The 15,763-nt window shown below is 53.6% G+C and overlaps 1 protein-coding gene across 1 annotated transcript in view; it reads right to left on the minus strand.

The window, feature by feature from the left end:
• The window catches only part of MAP3K14 (mitogen-activated protein kinase kinase kinase 14), a 44,942-nt gene that overhangs the window by 11,043 nt on the left and 18,136 nt on the right, over positions 1-15,763 (minus strand). The window contains exons 2-7 of the mRNA XM_024130461.3: positions 10,086-10,361; positions 8,823-8,892; positions 7,528-7,738; positions 6,786-7,406; positions 6,078-6,215; positions 173-302 (exon numbers count right to left, since the gene is read on the minus strand). Coding sequence (XP_023986229.1) covers positions 173-302; positions 6,078-6,215; positions 6,786-7,406; positions 7,528-7,738; positions 8,823-8,892; positions 10,086-10,341 — 1,426 coding nt within the window. The 5' untranslated portion in view covers positions 10,342-10,361. The remainder of the gene's footprint in view (positions 1-172; positions 303-6,077; positions 6,216-6,785; positions 7,407-7,527; positions 7,739-8,822; positions 8,893-10,085; positions 10,362-15,763) is intronic.

Consider the following 15,763-nt stretch of genomic DNA (forward strand, 5'->3'; position numbering starts at 1 on the left):
GGAGCCTGTGCTCCGCAACGGGAGAGGCCACAACAGTGAGAGGCCCGCGTACCGCAAACAACAAAAACCAAAACAAACGGATTGACTGGGGATGAGGGTCAACCTGGGCAAGACTTGGGGAAACCCTCGGCTCTGAATTTGGAGGGAGAAGGCGCGGCAGCTGGCTCCTTACCTTCTAGAAGCTCCATGAAGATGTTGACCCAAGGACCTTCCTTCACAGCTCCATACAAAGGGACGATTCTGGGTGAGGTCAATCCCGCACATGCCATCAACTCCTCAGCCCGAAACACTTCCACTCGCACCTGGAAGGGCCCAGAGGTGGGTGTGAGTCAGGGTGACGGACCAGGGCTGGTCCCCTGGCATCCTGTCCGGACCCTTGAAGCTCCCTGCACAGAGACCGCTGATGTTCCCGGTGACGATTCTGAGGCCAGGCAGGGGCCCTGGTGGGCCTACTGGACCCTTAGAGATTAAACCGTGCCCCCTGGGGGTCGGGGTCAACGCCTGGTACTTGATTAAAGTTCTGCAGTGCTGATGCCTATGGAAATAGAGTCACAGAAACGACAATCCTTATCCAGGCCCCTGGCACGCTGCCCACCCTCAGAGATCTGCCAAACATAGAACTTTCTTTTCCCCAGCCCAAATGTCTGGACAGTTTCTAGGTCATGGGACCTTTTCTGTATCAACATCCTCTTCTACTCTTAAGATGCTGGGCTTCTGTAGCCAGAGTCGATGCGGCCAAGATTCTGGCTCTGTCAGTGCCCCTGGATCTTCAGCATCCTTCTCAGCACTTATTATTTGCTCATAATTATTTGCCTTTTCCCCTGAGGGCTAAAATGTCCATGTAGATGGGGCAGCGCTTGTTTACTCTGTTTGCAGCTGTTTCCCCAGGATCTGGGCATAGGAGAGGATTCTCCTATTGGGAGGGGTTTTTTGGCCAAGGCCCCTCCTACAGGGGAGTGGCAGGCCAGGGACCACCCACTCCTTTCCGCAGGGACCAGCATGACATGGAGGGAAGAAATAGGCCTTGGATACAAACATCCTGGCCTGAGACCCTGGCTTGGCCATTTCCAAAGGTAGATCACCTCCCCCAAGCTATGTGCCTCCACATGTGAACGGTGGGGACAGTGGCATCTGCTCCAGGGTAGAGTGGGGATCTGGAGGGGTGATAACCAGCACCAGGCCTGGCAACTAGTGGGTGCTCAGGAAATGCCAGCTCCCCGCCTCCTCCCTCCAGCTCCAATAAGAGCAGCTTACTAAATGCTTACACTTCCTAATAGAGACTTGTCCTTTCTGGCTGCAGCTGGCTCTCATGTTAGCCCTGAGAAGTGCCGCCAGGGGGCATGAGTGGTACTGGAAGCCGGCAGTCAGGGCCTGGCAGTTTTCTTCCGAGACCTGCTGACTTGTGCGGCTTTTGGACTTTAGCCTATCAGTGGAAAATGTCCCTCTTCTGGTTACTTGCAGAATATCTGGTTTGGTTTAATCAACTCACATGAACTTTGACTCCCTGTCAGTGTTTCCAGCTCTGAACCTGAGTTGGAACTAATTCGCCAACCGGACTTGTACTAGCAAATGTCCTTAACCCTACTGCTCCCAAACTGCGGGGTGAAGCGCCCTGGGGCACCGCAGAGAATTTGGAAGGGGGCTACAGGGTATTTTGCATTTGAGGGAAACAGCAACGACTGACATCTGGGGACACCACACAAACTACTAGCGTGAGACGGTTCAGTTTCAATGATCGAAGTGCATTCTTTTGATGATATATCTTTATGAAGCTAGGTTTTTGGAGGTTGTTGTGACAAAAAGGTACTTCAGGGGGATAATGTGGAGCAGGAAATGAAAGTGACGGTGTCCAGTGATTTCTAAGTTGGAGAAGTTGTGCCTGCCCAACAAGGCATGCATCCCGTCAGTAATTAACGCTTGTTTAAGAACAAAATTTATCTCTCAATTTATATGTGTTGCTATTCAAATGGCTACTAGGTTATTAGGATAAAGACTTATTATTTGACCCAATTATTTAATAAATGGAACTGGTCAGTACTTGTTTTGGCCTGGAGCACCTTGAAAAAATGACTGAGACATTAAGGGCTGTGAACCAAGAAAGTCTGGGAGCCTCGGCTTTAACTTTGAAGAAATCCAGAAGTCCTCTGGAGTGTCCCAGGAATATTAAAACCCTTCCCAACCACCCAGATCGGAGGGGGTTGGAAGGGACACTTCAAAACACAAGGTGCGTTAGAAGTCTGGGCCAGCCCCAGGGAGAGCAGGCTGAAAGGGTGGTCCCAAGGGAGAAAGGACGGCCTTCTGGTCCAGGCCAGCTGCCCGTCTGGCCACCTCTTCTCCCTGGACTTCAGTGTCTTCGTCTGTCAAGTGAGGGCTGGACTCTGATGAGGATGTTAATGAGGACGAACATTTAATGCCCACTTAACACGTGCCAGGTACTGTGCTCAGCACTTTATAAGCATTAGTCGTTTACGTCTTACGATAGCCTAGGAGGTGATATTATCTCATTTTACAGACAAGGAAGCTGAAGACTGGACCAGTAATCTGCTCAAGGTCACTGGATATAAAGTAGCAAAGCTGGGATTTTGGTGGGGGAAGCCTGACTCCGGAGCTCCCAGCTACCCCACCTCGCTGAAGGCCCTTCCAGGTGTATTAGCTTTTCCATCCGGGACGTTTTTACCTACGTTCAGGCACGCGCCTACCCAGGTGGAAACATGGTCAGCAATCACCTAACTGCCAAATTCACAAGCCACTTCCCTCTGCTTAACTGCCTGCACGCTTTACACTGCGGATCGCTTTTTCCTTCTTGAAACTTGCCCTCTTGTTTTCTTTAGTATTTGTATCCATTTTATTTCATCGGTAAAAAAGGGAGTAACAGCAACTCTAATAAGTTCTTTTAAAGATCTCAGGAACATAAATATGTGAAGGTGACTAACACAGTACCGGGCACATAGCTTTCCGCCTTATTTTGTCATCACCATCGAGATATTCTCCCCTCGGTCCTTGTTCTGATTTCCTTCTCAACACTTGTCCCGGCTGACTTCACCGTGTCCCAGGCTGATGGCTGCTTCTACCACCTTTACACCCTGTAAGCGTCCACCCCCCATTACAATCTGAACTCCTTCAGGTCAGGCGTGTGGATTCCACACCTCTGTCTCCCTGGCACAGCGTCTGGCACAGAACAGGTGCTTGGTAACAACAGCTGGCTGGACTTGGCCAAGGCCACACTACCCCAGATCGGGGCAGAGGCAAAAGGAGGCTCCCAGAACTCCATGCTTGAGCCAGATGTTTTCAATCGCACAGTCTTAACCCTCTTTGAGCCACAGATCCCTTTGAAAAGCTAATAAATAAAAAAATGTGTGTGTGTCCACACGTGCCACACACATACACACTTAAGAATAAAGTTCCAGGAATTCATGGATCTTATGAATTCATCCACTGACTAGGTTAAGAACTTACACACTGGCTGTTAAAAAGCAATGGACAGATGTATATGTACCAATAAGGAAATCTATCCATGATACACTATTACATGAAAAAACATGGTAAAGAACAACAAACGAGTGCAATCTCATTTCGATAAAAGAAACAACTACATGTTTATATATGTGTAACAAGTCTAAAAAAGATTTATGTCAAAGGCTGGTTACCTCAGAAGGGGACTGGGCAACAGAGAGACTTTTGCTTTTGGGGTATCATTCTTTTACAGTGAGCCTCTATTAATTTGAAATTAAAAGTAAGCTCAGGGGCTTCCCTGGTGGCGCAGTGGTTGAGAGTCCGCCTGCCGATGCAGGGGACACGGGTTCGAGCCCCGGTCCGGGAAGATCCCACGTGCCGCGGAGCGGCTGGGCCCGCGAGCCATGGCCGCTGAGCCTGCGCATCCGGAGCCTGTGCTCCGCAACGGGAGAGGCCACAACAGTGAGAGGCCCACATACCACAATTAAAAAAAAAAAAAAAAAAAAAAAGTAAGCTCAAACAAAACCCTAAACCCCCTCCCCCGCCCAAACCCTACATTAAGCCCTGGACTTGTGACCAATCAACATCTGACCTGGGGCCATGAATGTTCTAGAAGGAGGGCCAATGGGGTGCTGATGTCACCACATGATACTCCACATCCTGGATCCTCCCTAGGGAGCGTCAGAGGGTGTACAGACTTGCTCTGACCCCCTGTGTGGCTTGACCTCTGATCCTTGGTCCCCACCCTCCACCCCTACCCACTAGCAGGGAACTGTTTCTGAGATCTTCCAGCTGAAAACGCTAAAGGACACTACTGCCTTCCCTACCCCGCTGCCCTGGAGAGAAAGGAGGGGTGGTCTGCCTGACCAAAGGCAGCTGTGTGGGCTGCCAAAAGCTAACCCCGCTAAGATCCTGGATGGGGGAGGCGGAGTTCTGAGAAGGGCTGGCTCTGGTGGGCTGGGGCAGCAGCTCTGGGGCTGGCAAGTCCGTGCCTTGTGCTTGGAGCTTGTCCGACTGCCTTGGGGAGGTGAGAAATGGAGTCTCTGTCCTCTTCTACTATATTAGGGTTGTTTACCTTGTTGCCTGGGACTCAGAACCTCAGCAGGGGAACAGCTGAGGAGCCCGGTGACTAAGCTCCCCAGCGTTGGCGCTCATCTCCGGGACACTTCACACTCTCTTGCCCTCCTCCCACCCGCCTCTCAGGAGGAACAGCTGAGCCTTCTCCGGTGGCCTGGGGAGGGGACTGCAGCTGAGGAGGTCAGGCACGTGGCCTTGGCATCCCAGCGAAAGATGATGGCCCGTGCTGGCAAGAACTAAGCACGTGTTTTGGCCAGTGGGGGTGGGCAGGGGTGGAGCTGGCTTATTTGACACAGTATGTCTGAAGCTTGGGGTAATACCTACGGATAGTCCCCTCTCTCATCCCATCACTCCGAGGCCCAAACTCTAGGACTCTAACACCTGGTCACACACAAGCCAGGGAAGCCAGGTTTACTCACAACACAATCTGTACTATCGCCCCTTAAAGTCACAGGCACCCAAGACAGTGGCGGCAGCAGTGTCTACTCTGCGTGGGGCCTGAGCAGGATGGACCTGCCTGGGCTGGCTATTTGGTCCCTTTCCTTTTGGGGATCAGAGTGTCCTTGACAAAAGCCATTTGAAAACAAGGTCCATCTTTGAATTAGCTTATTTCACACTGCCCAAGCGCCAAGGAAATGGCCCATGGAAATGTTTCTGATTTCTACCTTAGGAAGTCCTTGGTGCTAGCCCTCAGGCTGAGTTGGGGTCAAGGACAAGGTGGCTTCTAGTCAAGGTGAGAGGAGAGGAGGAAAAATGGTATCTGAAGGAGAGCAGGGCTGACACCCTCAAGGACTACTAGGCCTGGGCAGTGTGATCTGACAGAAGGAGGCCTCAGTTCCAGGCCCAGCTGTGCAGCTGTGGGCAAGGTGCAGACCCTCTCTGGTCTGCAGTTCTAACATCAGTGAGATGAGGGAGTGGGAGAGGTGACTCAGGCCTCTGCCTCTAATCAAAATCCTAGAAGCATGAGTCTTCCTCCCCTGTCCCTTCCCGAAGAGAGGTTCAAAGCCAAACTACAGTTGGACAAGCCTGGGGCTTCTCGCTAAGTCTCGTTTCCTCATAATGTCCACCTCGCAGGACCTAGTACCTCTGGCCGACAGGAGGCAGAGCCCAAACTCAAGTCAGATCTGACTCCCAAGGTGCATGGCCTCCCTCGGGAGGCACCTGGTTAGGTGGAGGCTATGCTCTTGCTATTACCTTCTGGTCCACTATGTAGTTTAGGGGTTTCAGCTCAACATGAATTTCATGACAATCCAGCCATCTTCCAGGTTTTGACCTGCCCTAGGGGCCTGGCATCAGGAGCGGCCCAGGCTGCGTGCACACTCTCATGCTTCCTCTCACATACACGCGCACCAAGTGCGGTGCCCAGGCGGGGACACGTGGCCTGGACTGTCCCCTTCCAGCTCCAGCTGACCCAGGGCAGCCAGGATAGCCAGACGCGGTTAACGAGTCAGACCCATGGCCTCCCTGTGCTAACCCTGAAAGGAAGCAGAGAGAACGCGACAGGCCTCCTGCCCGCCTTCCCTCCTCAGCCCCGGAGCCCGGCATACCTTTTTGACGGCACACTGGAAGCCGGTTTGCTTGTCCTCCATCCTGTGGACCTCTCCGAAGGAGCCTCTGCCCAGGCAGGGCTGGCGCGTGGCCCAGTGGATGTCCTCTCGGTACTCATAATCCACCGGCTTGAGTTTCTGGGGTTGGCGGGAGACAGAGGCCGGTTTCAGTGGCCAGGGCAGTGGAGGGACGAAGGGTTACAGTGAGGAAGGCTCTCCAACTGGTGGCCCTTGCCAGGCTGCTGGGCTGAGCCCTCACATCCAAGAATACCAGCAGGTCTGAGGCAGGGCTCGGGGTCGGGGTGTGGGGACGGACCCAGAGAGGGGGTTGCAGGAGTCAGGCGAAGGCAAAGGAGAGCTTCACGGGCTGAGGCAAGCTGATCCTTGCGATGAAGAAACCTCCTCCCCAGACTTGTGATTGTGGGACAGAAACGGAATTGTCAACCGCCTTGACCATGAGAAAAAAATGACTCAGGAGCTAAGTGGCAGAGGAAAGGGAAGGACAGTGAAGAGGGGCGGGGGACAGGGGATAGTGTCAGAGATGGACGGGATAACACCCAGAAATCTAAGTTTGGGAACATCACATAACATTACAGAGTGATCCAGGAAGAGAACTAGAGGAAAAGGGGAAGGGAAGGGGGGTAGTGAAGGTGGACGGCCCGGAGGCGGAGGCGGTGGTGGGTGTGCGCGTGTCTGGGGACTACTCGCCTCGATGAGCAGCACCCCCTCACTGTCCTCGGTCTCAGGGCTGGGCTCCCGAGGCTTGGAGCCCCCCACCAACCAGGTCTTGGCCAGGCTGGCCAGGCTGCGGGCCTGGCCGGAGCTCACGCTGCCTTGCAGAGCGTGCACCAGGTACTCCTCCACGGACAGCTTGTCACTCGAGCAATGAGACGAGCAGCTGGGCTTCACATGTGGGCCAGGCAGGGGCTTCTGGCCGTCTACACAGGCCAGTCTGCTCAGGGGAGGGCCGGGCAGGGGCTGCTGGCTGTCTACACAGTTTGCCAGTTTGCCTAGGAAGAAGGACTCTAAGGGATGAGGTTTCCAGGGCTGGAGAGGGTGGAACGGGAAGGGGTGGGGCCGTCTGCTGTAGGGGAAGGGGTGAGCAGGCTGGGGCAGGGGGCCTACGTCCTGGGGGTGGTGGAGTTTCCACACGTGGTTTAGGCACTGCAGGGGGCTGATCAGTTTGTGGAGTTCCGGTCGAGGCAGCGCTGGCCGCAGGCCCTCCCCGAGTTTCTTAAACCAGACATGGCCAAGGCCTGGCTCCTTCAGAGGCTTGGAGAACTGGGGGGTGTTTCTAGCATACGGGGTGCCTAGCGAAGACTCATCCTCCTGCGGGGGAAACACAGCTGTTAGGATGCGGGGCTGGGGCCGAGGCACAGGCGCTGCTCCGAAGCCCCGTGAGCCCAGGGGGCGCCCGGCACAGGGGTCTGGGCGTAGGGGCGGGTCTCACCTGCACCGGGACCGTGCAGCTCTCCTGTTCAGGAGTTCTGGGGAGGGGTCTGGCCAAGGCCACTCCTGCCTGAGCGAGGGACTTGGAGCTCTTCTTCTTGCGTTTCCTCCGGGCTTTGCTGTGACGCTTCCCCTTCCAACACACGCGGGCCATTTTGCCCTCGGTCGAGTGGGCCACATTGTTGGGGATTTGATCAAGACTCTCGGACTGGCTGTCAGCAAGGGGACACAGACACGCGTTCTGAGTGTGAGGGGGGCAGGGAGACAGGGCGGCTCAGGTAGCTGGGGCTGGAGTCATACAGACCCGAGGTCAAGTCCCAGCTTGGTCAGGACTTGTGTGAACGTGGGAAAGTTCCTAAGCCCCAAAGACCTCTAGGCTCCTCATTGATAAAATGGAGGTGGCGTTTCCTGCCAGGCAGGGCGAAGATGGGGTTTAAATGAAATAGCTCATTTAAAAAGCCTGCCTCGGTGCCCAGCCCCACGGCAAGCTTCCGATCAACAGTGGTTATTACTAAAGTGAGGGCGCACACCACTCTTCTGGGTGGAGGGGGAGACGTGGTTCTCTCCCTGCTCTCCAAGGGGGGCTTGCCCTTGAGAGGTCCCGGAACGGGGGCGTGTGGCTCAGAAGGCCACAGCCCACGGCAGGCATTCTCGGCTCTAACTGAGTTGGCTTCTGTTGCCTCCAAAGCGGGGACAGCTGAGGTTGGTCACTTTCCCGCTAGCAGTTCCCAAATTCCAACGATAAAGAAGTCCACCTGGTGGTAGGGGAGGAACCGTTTCCAGGTTCAACCTCCAGCTGCCAAAAATCTTCTTTGGGGCTGGGGAGGCTGGGAACAGACCGAGCCTCCCTTGGCCTCCTTTCTACAGGGCCACCGAGCTGCAAGTCTGTCCCTGCCTGTTTCCAAGCCCTCATCCCTCCATGGGTGTGTCTCACAGAAGGAAAGACACAGCAGGTTTCTCCCCGAGTTAGAGGTCACGCACCAGCGGCAAAGTGCCTCCTGTTCCCAGCACCCTCCCTACTGATGGGAACCGAGGAGGAGAATAAAAATAAAACGTCAAGCTGATGTGACCCTGATGTGACCCAGAGGCAGTCACCCACACGCTGTGAAAAGCTTCTGAAAAGCTTATTTGGCTGCAAGAGCAGCTCAGTGAGGAAGCCTGGGTGGGTTCCAAGAGCCGAACCACAGGTGCTGAAGGAAGGAGCCAGGGGTCACTTGGGAGCGGCCTGGGCAAGCAGCTGGAGAGGGGACGCCCCGGGGCAGCTCCCTGCCACCCCACTCAAGCTGACCTCCTTACCTGTACTGTTTCGAGCCAGCGATGAAGATCCGTTCTGAAAAGGTGGGGCTGAACTCTTGGCTATTCTCACCTTTTAAGTAAAGGCAAAGGGGTTGGATGAGCAGAAAGGAGAGAGAAAGAACAGGAATTCAGCACTTAGGAGAGAGGCACTTTGCAGATACCCTCCCGGCCACTCCTCCTTCCCAGACCCCTTCCGCCTGGCGGCTCACCTCCTCTCACTGGCAGCCTCACCCCTCCCTCCCAGCCTGAGGGTCAAGGCACAGAGCGTGCCTACAATATGGGATCACAGGGTGCCCACCTCACTTCACGTACTGTGAGGTGTAAGTGAGATGATCTATATAAAACACTCAACTCAGTGCCTGGCACACAGTAACAGCTCAACAAATAATACACTATTACATATAACGCGTGTGCGCGCGCGTGTGCAGTACTACCGTTACTGTGTCGCTCACTCTACTTTAATTTTTATTCTCTCATCTCTCGTCAAAGGCCAGCCAGAAGGAAGCGGAAGATGAGGGGAAGGACGTGTGTATGTGAGAAGATACCATTATGAGCTGCAGGTCTCGTCGGGCTCCACCCCAGGCAACCTCCTGGGGTGGAGGGGAGGTGTGGGGCAGAGAGGGGATTCCTGGCCCTCCCCACGCCCCTGGGAGTTTCTCAGGCTCCGGTGGCAGCCACTGTTCCGAGCCATCTTGAGGTATGGTGAGTGGAAGCAGAAAGGATCGGCCCGGGATGCCCCGCAGGCCCGAGGGCAGGTGTTCATTCTTTGGGGGGGTGGGGGGTGGCAAGCACCGGCGTGGAAGGAGGTGAAGGGCCCAGGTCCCAGGTCCTGGAGAGGCTTTCCGGGACACCTGGCCTTTCCTGCCTGGGCCTCTCCAGAGATGCTCAGGCTGCCCAAGGTCCCAGCAGAAGGCCTGCCTGATGGTCCTGCAGAGAGTGCCTGGGACCTTGGAGCCCAAGCATTCCTGTCTCCCAGCTCCCTTCCCCTGCTCTGGTCATGAGCAAGGCCTCTGTCTGCCACTTCTCCCTTCTTGTGCTTCACTCCCCCGCACGGGTCGAGCTCCCACTTCACAACGCTCCTTGGCTTCATTCCCAGGTGTGTCTTGCAAGTCGTCTATAGTGGTCACCCTGACTCCCCTCTTCCACGGGGGGACCCTGAGCCCAGCCCCATCGGTGCCCAGCCACCCTCGCACAAGCGCTGCACCCACCTGCAGGCTCCCCGCCTGCCCTCTCTGCCAACACCCCCAGCCCGAGGCTCCTTACATTCGGCCTGGGCGATGATGGAGATGGCGGCCGGCCCGCCCTCGGAGCCTTCCTTGGCTGTGCCTTTGGTAATCACGTCGTTCAGGATCTCCCACTTTCCGCAGAACATGGGGCTCTTCTCCACGGCCTCGAGCTTGTGGACGGAGCTCTGCTTCATCTCCGTTGCCTGTGCCTTCTCCTTGGCTTTGGCGAACTCCTTCTGCTGCCCGACCGCGGGGCCAGGGGCGCCTGGGCAGGCCATTTCCATCACTGCCATCTCCCAGGCTCACGCTCACCCTGGGAGAGACCACACACAGAGCAGGTCACCCCCAGACCCCGAGGCGCCCAGGTCAGGCTTGGGTGGGAGGAGAAAAGCAGGGGGCAGAGGGTCTCTACCTCCTCATGCCACACGAAGCTATCCTCCAAATGTTCCAAATGGCACCCTCACCATTGTTCCACGTCGGGTGAGCCCCCCAGCCCTCCTGGCTCCTCCACCGTAAATGGCCCCTCTCTCCACCCCACACGGGGAATTCCAGCCCGCCTCCTCCAGGAGAGACGTGAACCAACATCTGGGTTGGTTCTTTCTTGCCTTTATAAATAATGGCTGAATCTTTTTCTGTTGTTTGTTTTGTGGTGAACTTTGCTTCCCCAGAACAGGGTGGTGGATCCTATACTCCAAAACCATCAGTCACATCACTGATTCCGCACAAGCCTTGCTTCGTAGAGGACATGCCTGCACCATCCATGATGGCTTTTCTCCAAGTGGAGAGAACCAAGGTTTTGTTTTGTTCCCTAGCTAGAGGTAGATATATATATGTATACGTGTGTGTGCACGCGCGTGTGTACATAGGCATCCATATGTGTGTGTGTATATATATATAGATTTGTGTGTATATTTATATAAACATTACATACATACACATAAATGAAATCTTGCAAATTGAAAAACCAGCATGCAAATGGCAATACCAGCACTTGGCTCCTTTCACGAGATGCATCTGTTTGTGGCTCTCCAGAAGGAACTGACATGCTTCCTTCTGTAATGTCCAAACTCATTTGCCGAAAACCTCTCCTAAGTATCATTTTTCTTTCAGGCAACATTAGTAGTGGAATTTATATTAGAGCCCCGGACACCAACCGACACCTCTAGAAATATTAGGACAAAGCACAAGAAGTCACCTCTCTCTGGGCTCCATCTCTACCAGCTCTGCGTTCCCACAGAGCCAGAAGGGAGAAAAGAGCCCACTGTTGTGACAATCTGTGCAAACAGCATGTGGGCTAGAGTTGTCATGAAAGAGAATGGCACCGCCCTGCGATTGTTACCATTTGGGAACCTTTTTAAAGACGGGGCTGTGGACTCCCAAGGGCAGGGCCCTTCTGGGTCGTGACTTGCTGGAGACAAAGCCTGAGAAGGCATCAAGCGCAGACAGTCCTTTAATAAGTGCTCTCTGATGGCAGCCTGGCCCTAGGCTGTTACTAACAGATGCGGTCTCCCCTGCGGTGGCTCCATTCATCCCCCATCACTCCTCCACCTGCTCTTGCGTGAGAAAGGCAGACCGTGGGAAGCCGACCCTCCAACACCTCTGACCTTCTGCCAGATCAGGCTGGAAGCTTACAAGAGACAGTGGGATGCTGGGAAACACTAGGCTGAAACCTCCTTCCTACTGCATCTGCCTCACCACAGTGGCTACGAAAGGCTGAGTCAGCTTGATTGGGGTGTGGGGGTGTGGGGTGCCTTCAAGGGCCTTCTAGCTTTGAACTCAGCAGCTCCAGCTTTCAGCCTGGATGCCTGGGTGTGGTCCTGCAGGCCGGATGCTCAGGAGGCTGAAGGGGTGGCCTCATTGTTTCTTGATGACCTTAAGAAGTCTAAGGGGTGCTCTGGCTTCAATTAGGTGAAAGCCCTCCAAGGCAGGCTGTTTTACTTGTAACCATACTGTCATCCCACCCCACACCTCCGCAGCCCCTTCCATCTCCAAAAAGGACTTGATCCAGGGCCTAGAGTAGGGCCCACCTCTCTCAGCCTCTTTATAAGGGAAATGAGATCTTAAAAACAGACCCCAAGCCCTCCAAACCTAACAGTATTAGAAGCGTGCCTACAGGGGCATTGATTGCTTTAATCTCCTCATTTAAAAAAATTTTTTTATTTGGCTGCACTGGGTCTTAGCTGCAGCATGCGGGCTCCTTTAGTTGTGCCATGCATGTGGGATCTAGTTCCCTGACCCTGCATTGGGAGCACAGAGACTTAACCGCTGGACCACCAGGGAAGTCCCTCTCCTCATTTTTACTTGAAGAAACGCAGGCCTAACTAGGCGGAGACTTGCCCCAGATCACGCAGCCTGTGTGGGGCAGTGCGGGACCGGACCTAGTGGGCTGTGCTGCCCACTCCCCAGTCCCCTGGGCTGCAGGCAAACACAAGGAGGAAAGTCGTGGTCCTCCCCGGGCAGAAGGCTTCTGAGGGTCAGAGGTGGTGTTGCCGGTGTAGACCAGAGTGGGGCACAGATGAAACAGCTGGTGCTGGCTGCGTGAGGGAATCAAAGGGTGATGTTGAGCATCGGGGAGGAAGAGGGAGTTTCATCTGACGGTGAGAGAAACGAGGCCAGCAGTCAATCTTGCTCCGCGGCAAGATCTTAAACCCAACATCTTAAACCCAGATGTTTAGAGGTCTATAGAGCTGCACTCAGGCTCAGGTGGCCTGTCCTACCTGACACGGCTCATCCTGAGCTGCAGCTCCTCCAGACAGGCTGTGGGGCACCTCCTCCCCCAGAAGTTGCCCTTTCACCTTGGTGGCTAGGTAGGCAGCTGGCCAGGGGCCCTGATCCTCCCTCCAGGAGCACTCCAGGCTCCCTTGTCCCAGAGAAGCCGAGGCTGAGGCAGCCAAAAGTGGGGCCTCCTCCTTTGTAGTTCCCTGATGACTCATCCGGCAACCTAGCAGGCAGAGAGAGGAACAAGGCGGCCTGAGAAGCTAACCCAGCAGCTGGCAGCTGAGTCTGTGAAGGGCACGGGGAAAACAGGCTGACCCTCACCTCCCAGGGGCACGAAATCTCGGCCCGGGAGCTGTACAGCTTCTCCTGTGTCTGGCTTTCCTGTGCCACATGACCATGACTCAGACCCTCACCGACAGTCTCCAAGTTCAAGAGGCTATTTTCAGGGCACTTTGGCCTGACAGCAGCTCTCCGACACATACACACGCTTGCTTCCTCACTCTTCCCCACTTCTACATGGGTTCTGATCTACAAAAAATGGGGTTCTGCACTAAGCCTGGGGCTGCTGATTGGGTGGGCTGCCCAGCTCTGGGCTTTGGTCCCTGGCTCGCTGCCCCAGCCCAGAGCCCCTCAGCTTTGCCCCTTCTCTCTCACTCCTGCAGCTTGTGGGAAGTGAGGACTAAGTGGGAGCCCGTGTGTCTCTGCCTTTGAAGGCAGGTCAAAATCCTGATCCATTACTCAGCTGGACTCTCTCCACAGCTCCACTCAGGCCCCAGCTGCATTCTGCCCTCTGTGTCAGAGCTGAGGACATGAGCAGTGACAATAGCCACACCCTCTCAGCTCACCCACAAGGCTATGAAAACACGAGGGGAAAGGAAAGGGGCAGAACTAATTCAGTATTCTTTCAGGGCCTGATGCACATACACTGCCTGTTCTCTCTTCTGTGATGCCTCCATGACCCCCTGGAGGGATCCGGGGGTAGGAATGAGTGGGACGGTACCAGATTAACCCTTGGGCATATCTGTGTGACATGCCTGCATGTCACAAGCCTCCTGAGCTCAAGCTCAACTACCTCACCAGCTAGTAAAGATCTTCTGTCCAAGTTGAGGTGTTCTTAGTGTGGGTTCAAGGATGGCTTCAGGGAGGTCTGGGAGCCCTAGAAACTATTTTTGTATTTTTCCAGGGAAGAGGTCCATAGCTTTTATCACATTCTCCAAGGGTCTGACATTCCTCAGAAAGTTGCTCTAGTCTCCCCAGAAGATCAAGGCCAGGGCAAAATGCTTGCTCTGGCTCCATATTTTTACGCCGAGGGAAAGCTCACTAATGCAGTGCCTTCCTACCTGACTGCAAGTTAGAATAACCATCTCATACGCACTCACCCTAGGTCTACTGAATCAGTCACTGGGCATTAGGCCCAGAATCTGTACTTTTGACAAGTTCTCTGGATGATTCTCATGCCCAGAGGCCAGGGACTGCCGTCTGACCCCTGCTCTATACTGTAAGGCTGCACTGTCCAATATGGAAGCCACTAGCCACATGGCTATTTACATTTAAATCAATTCATTTTAAATAAAATTTAAAAATCAGTTCCTCAGTTACACTAGCTACCATATATGACAGTGCACACAGAGAACATTTCCAACACTGCAGAAAGTTCTATTAGACAGTTCTTGTCTAAGGCTATGATAGCAATGCTTTCTCTGACAGTAAAATTTCTGTTCCTAGGATCCTGGGACAGGAATGGGGTTTAGACTAAATGAGTGCTTGATTAACTGGAAGGTACAAGAATAATGTTTAAAATTTTGATGACAACCTTTCTAAAATGTATCATATTTCAGTTCCCTGTTTTAGTAAGGTCAGTAAAAACACTAGATTAGGAACCAGGAGATATGAGGTCAAGCCTTGTAAGCTTTTTTTAAAAAGCAGCAGGACCATTTTTATTAAATGAAGTCCACCTCAACCCCCACAATATAAAAGCGTGAGAAACGTGCAACTGCTGTGTAATTCACATTAGGAACAGCTGCTCTGCTGAAGAAGGTGGGCAAGGGCCACACATACTCAGCTTCCCTTCATCCACCACGGACCTCCCCAGAATCCTAGGTCTCCAAGGAAGAGTCTAAACACTAGTGGCCTAGGAAACCTTTTGAGGTTCCTTCTAGTTTCCCAAATGCCACTGATTTGTCAGGATTATTTGAGGGCTGGATGACTCCAATTCAGAATGATAATTGTCAATATTTACTAAGCACCGCCATTATTAATGTCAATTTCAGATGTGAAAACTGAGGCTTAGAGAAGTTCAGTAGCCTGCCAAAACAGTCACACAGGGAGGGACAAGTTGCAGAGGTGGGGCTGAACGTGCACTGCTGCCTCCCCAGCCTTCATGCTAAACCTTGAGCAGGCCACCGAGTTTCTTCTCATAGCTTCTTCAGAGCTGTTTTGAGGGCTGAAGGAGGTAGAGTACATGAAATGCCAATCAGCTTGCCTGGCCAATAGAAGCTGATAAATGCCCTCACTGAGACAATGGGACTTCTTTGTTTCAGCATCATACAGCCAAGGTGTCAAGCCTTACCTAAGGCACTCAACACTTTGAGCCTTGGTTCGCTGTATATCAAAGAGAAATATAGGGCCATCTTGAAAATGTCCACTGAGAGGGGCCAGGGCAGACCAGGGCAAATCCCTCTCATGATATTTATCTGGAAATAAAAACTTGTCCTTCTTTGAATGCCCAGAAGGGACAAATAACAGAAGTAGAATAACTCAACTTCCTTAATAAGATATTAGTTGAAAACCAATCTCATTCTGATGCTTCCTCTTTTTTTTTTTAAGAGAGTACTTTATTTATTTATTTATTTTTCCTTTGCGGTACGCGGGCCTCTCACTGCCGTGGCCTCTCCCGTTGCGGAGCACAGGCTCCGGAGGCGCAGGCTCAGCGGCCATGGCTCACGGGCCCAGCCGCTCCGTGGCACGTGGGATCTTCCCGGACCGGGGCACGAACCC

This window comes from Physeter macrocephalus, chromosome 14 (genome assembly GCF_002837175.3).
Source record: "Physeter macrocephalus isolate SW-GA chromosome 14, ASM283717v5, whole genome shotgun sequence".
Lineage (NCBI taxonomy): Eukaryota > Metazoa > Chordata > Mammalia > Artiodactyla > Physeteridae > Physeter > Physeter macrocephalus.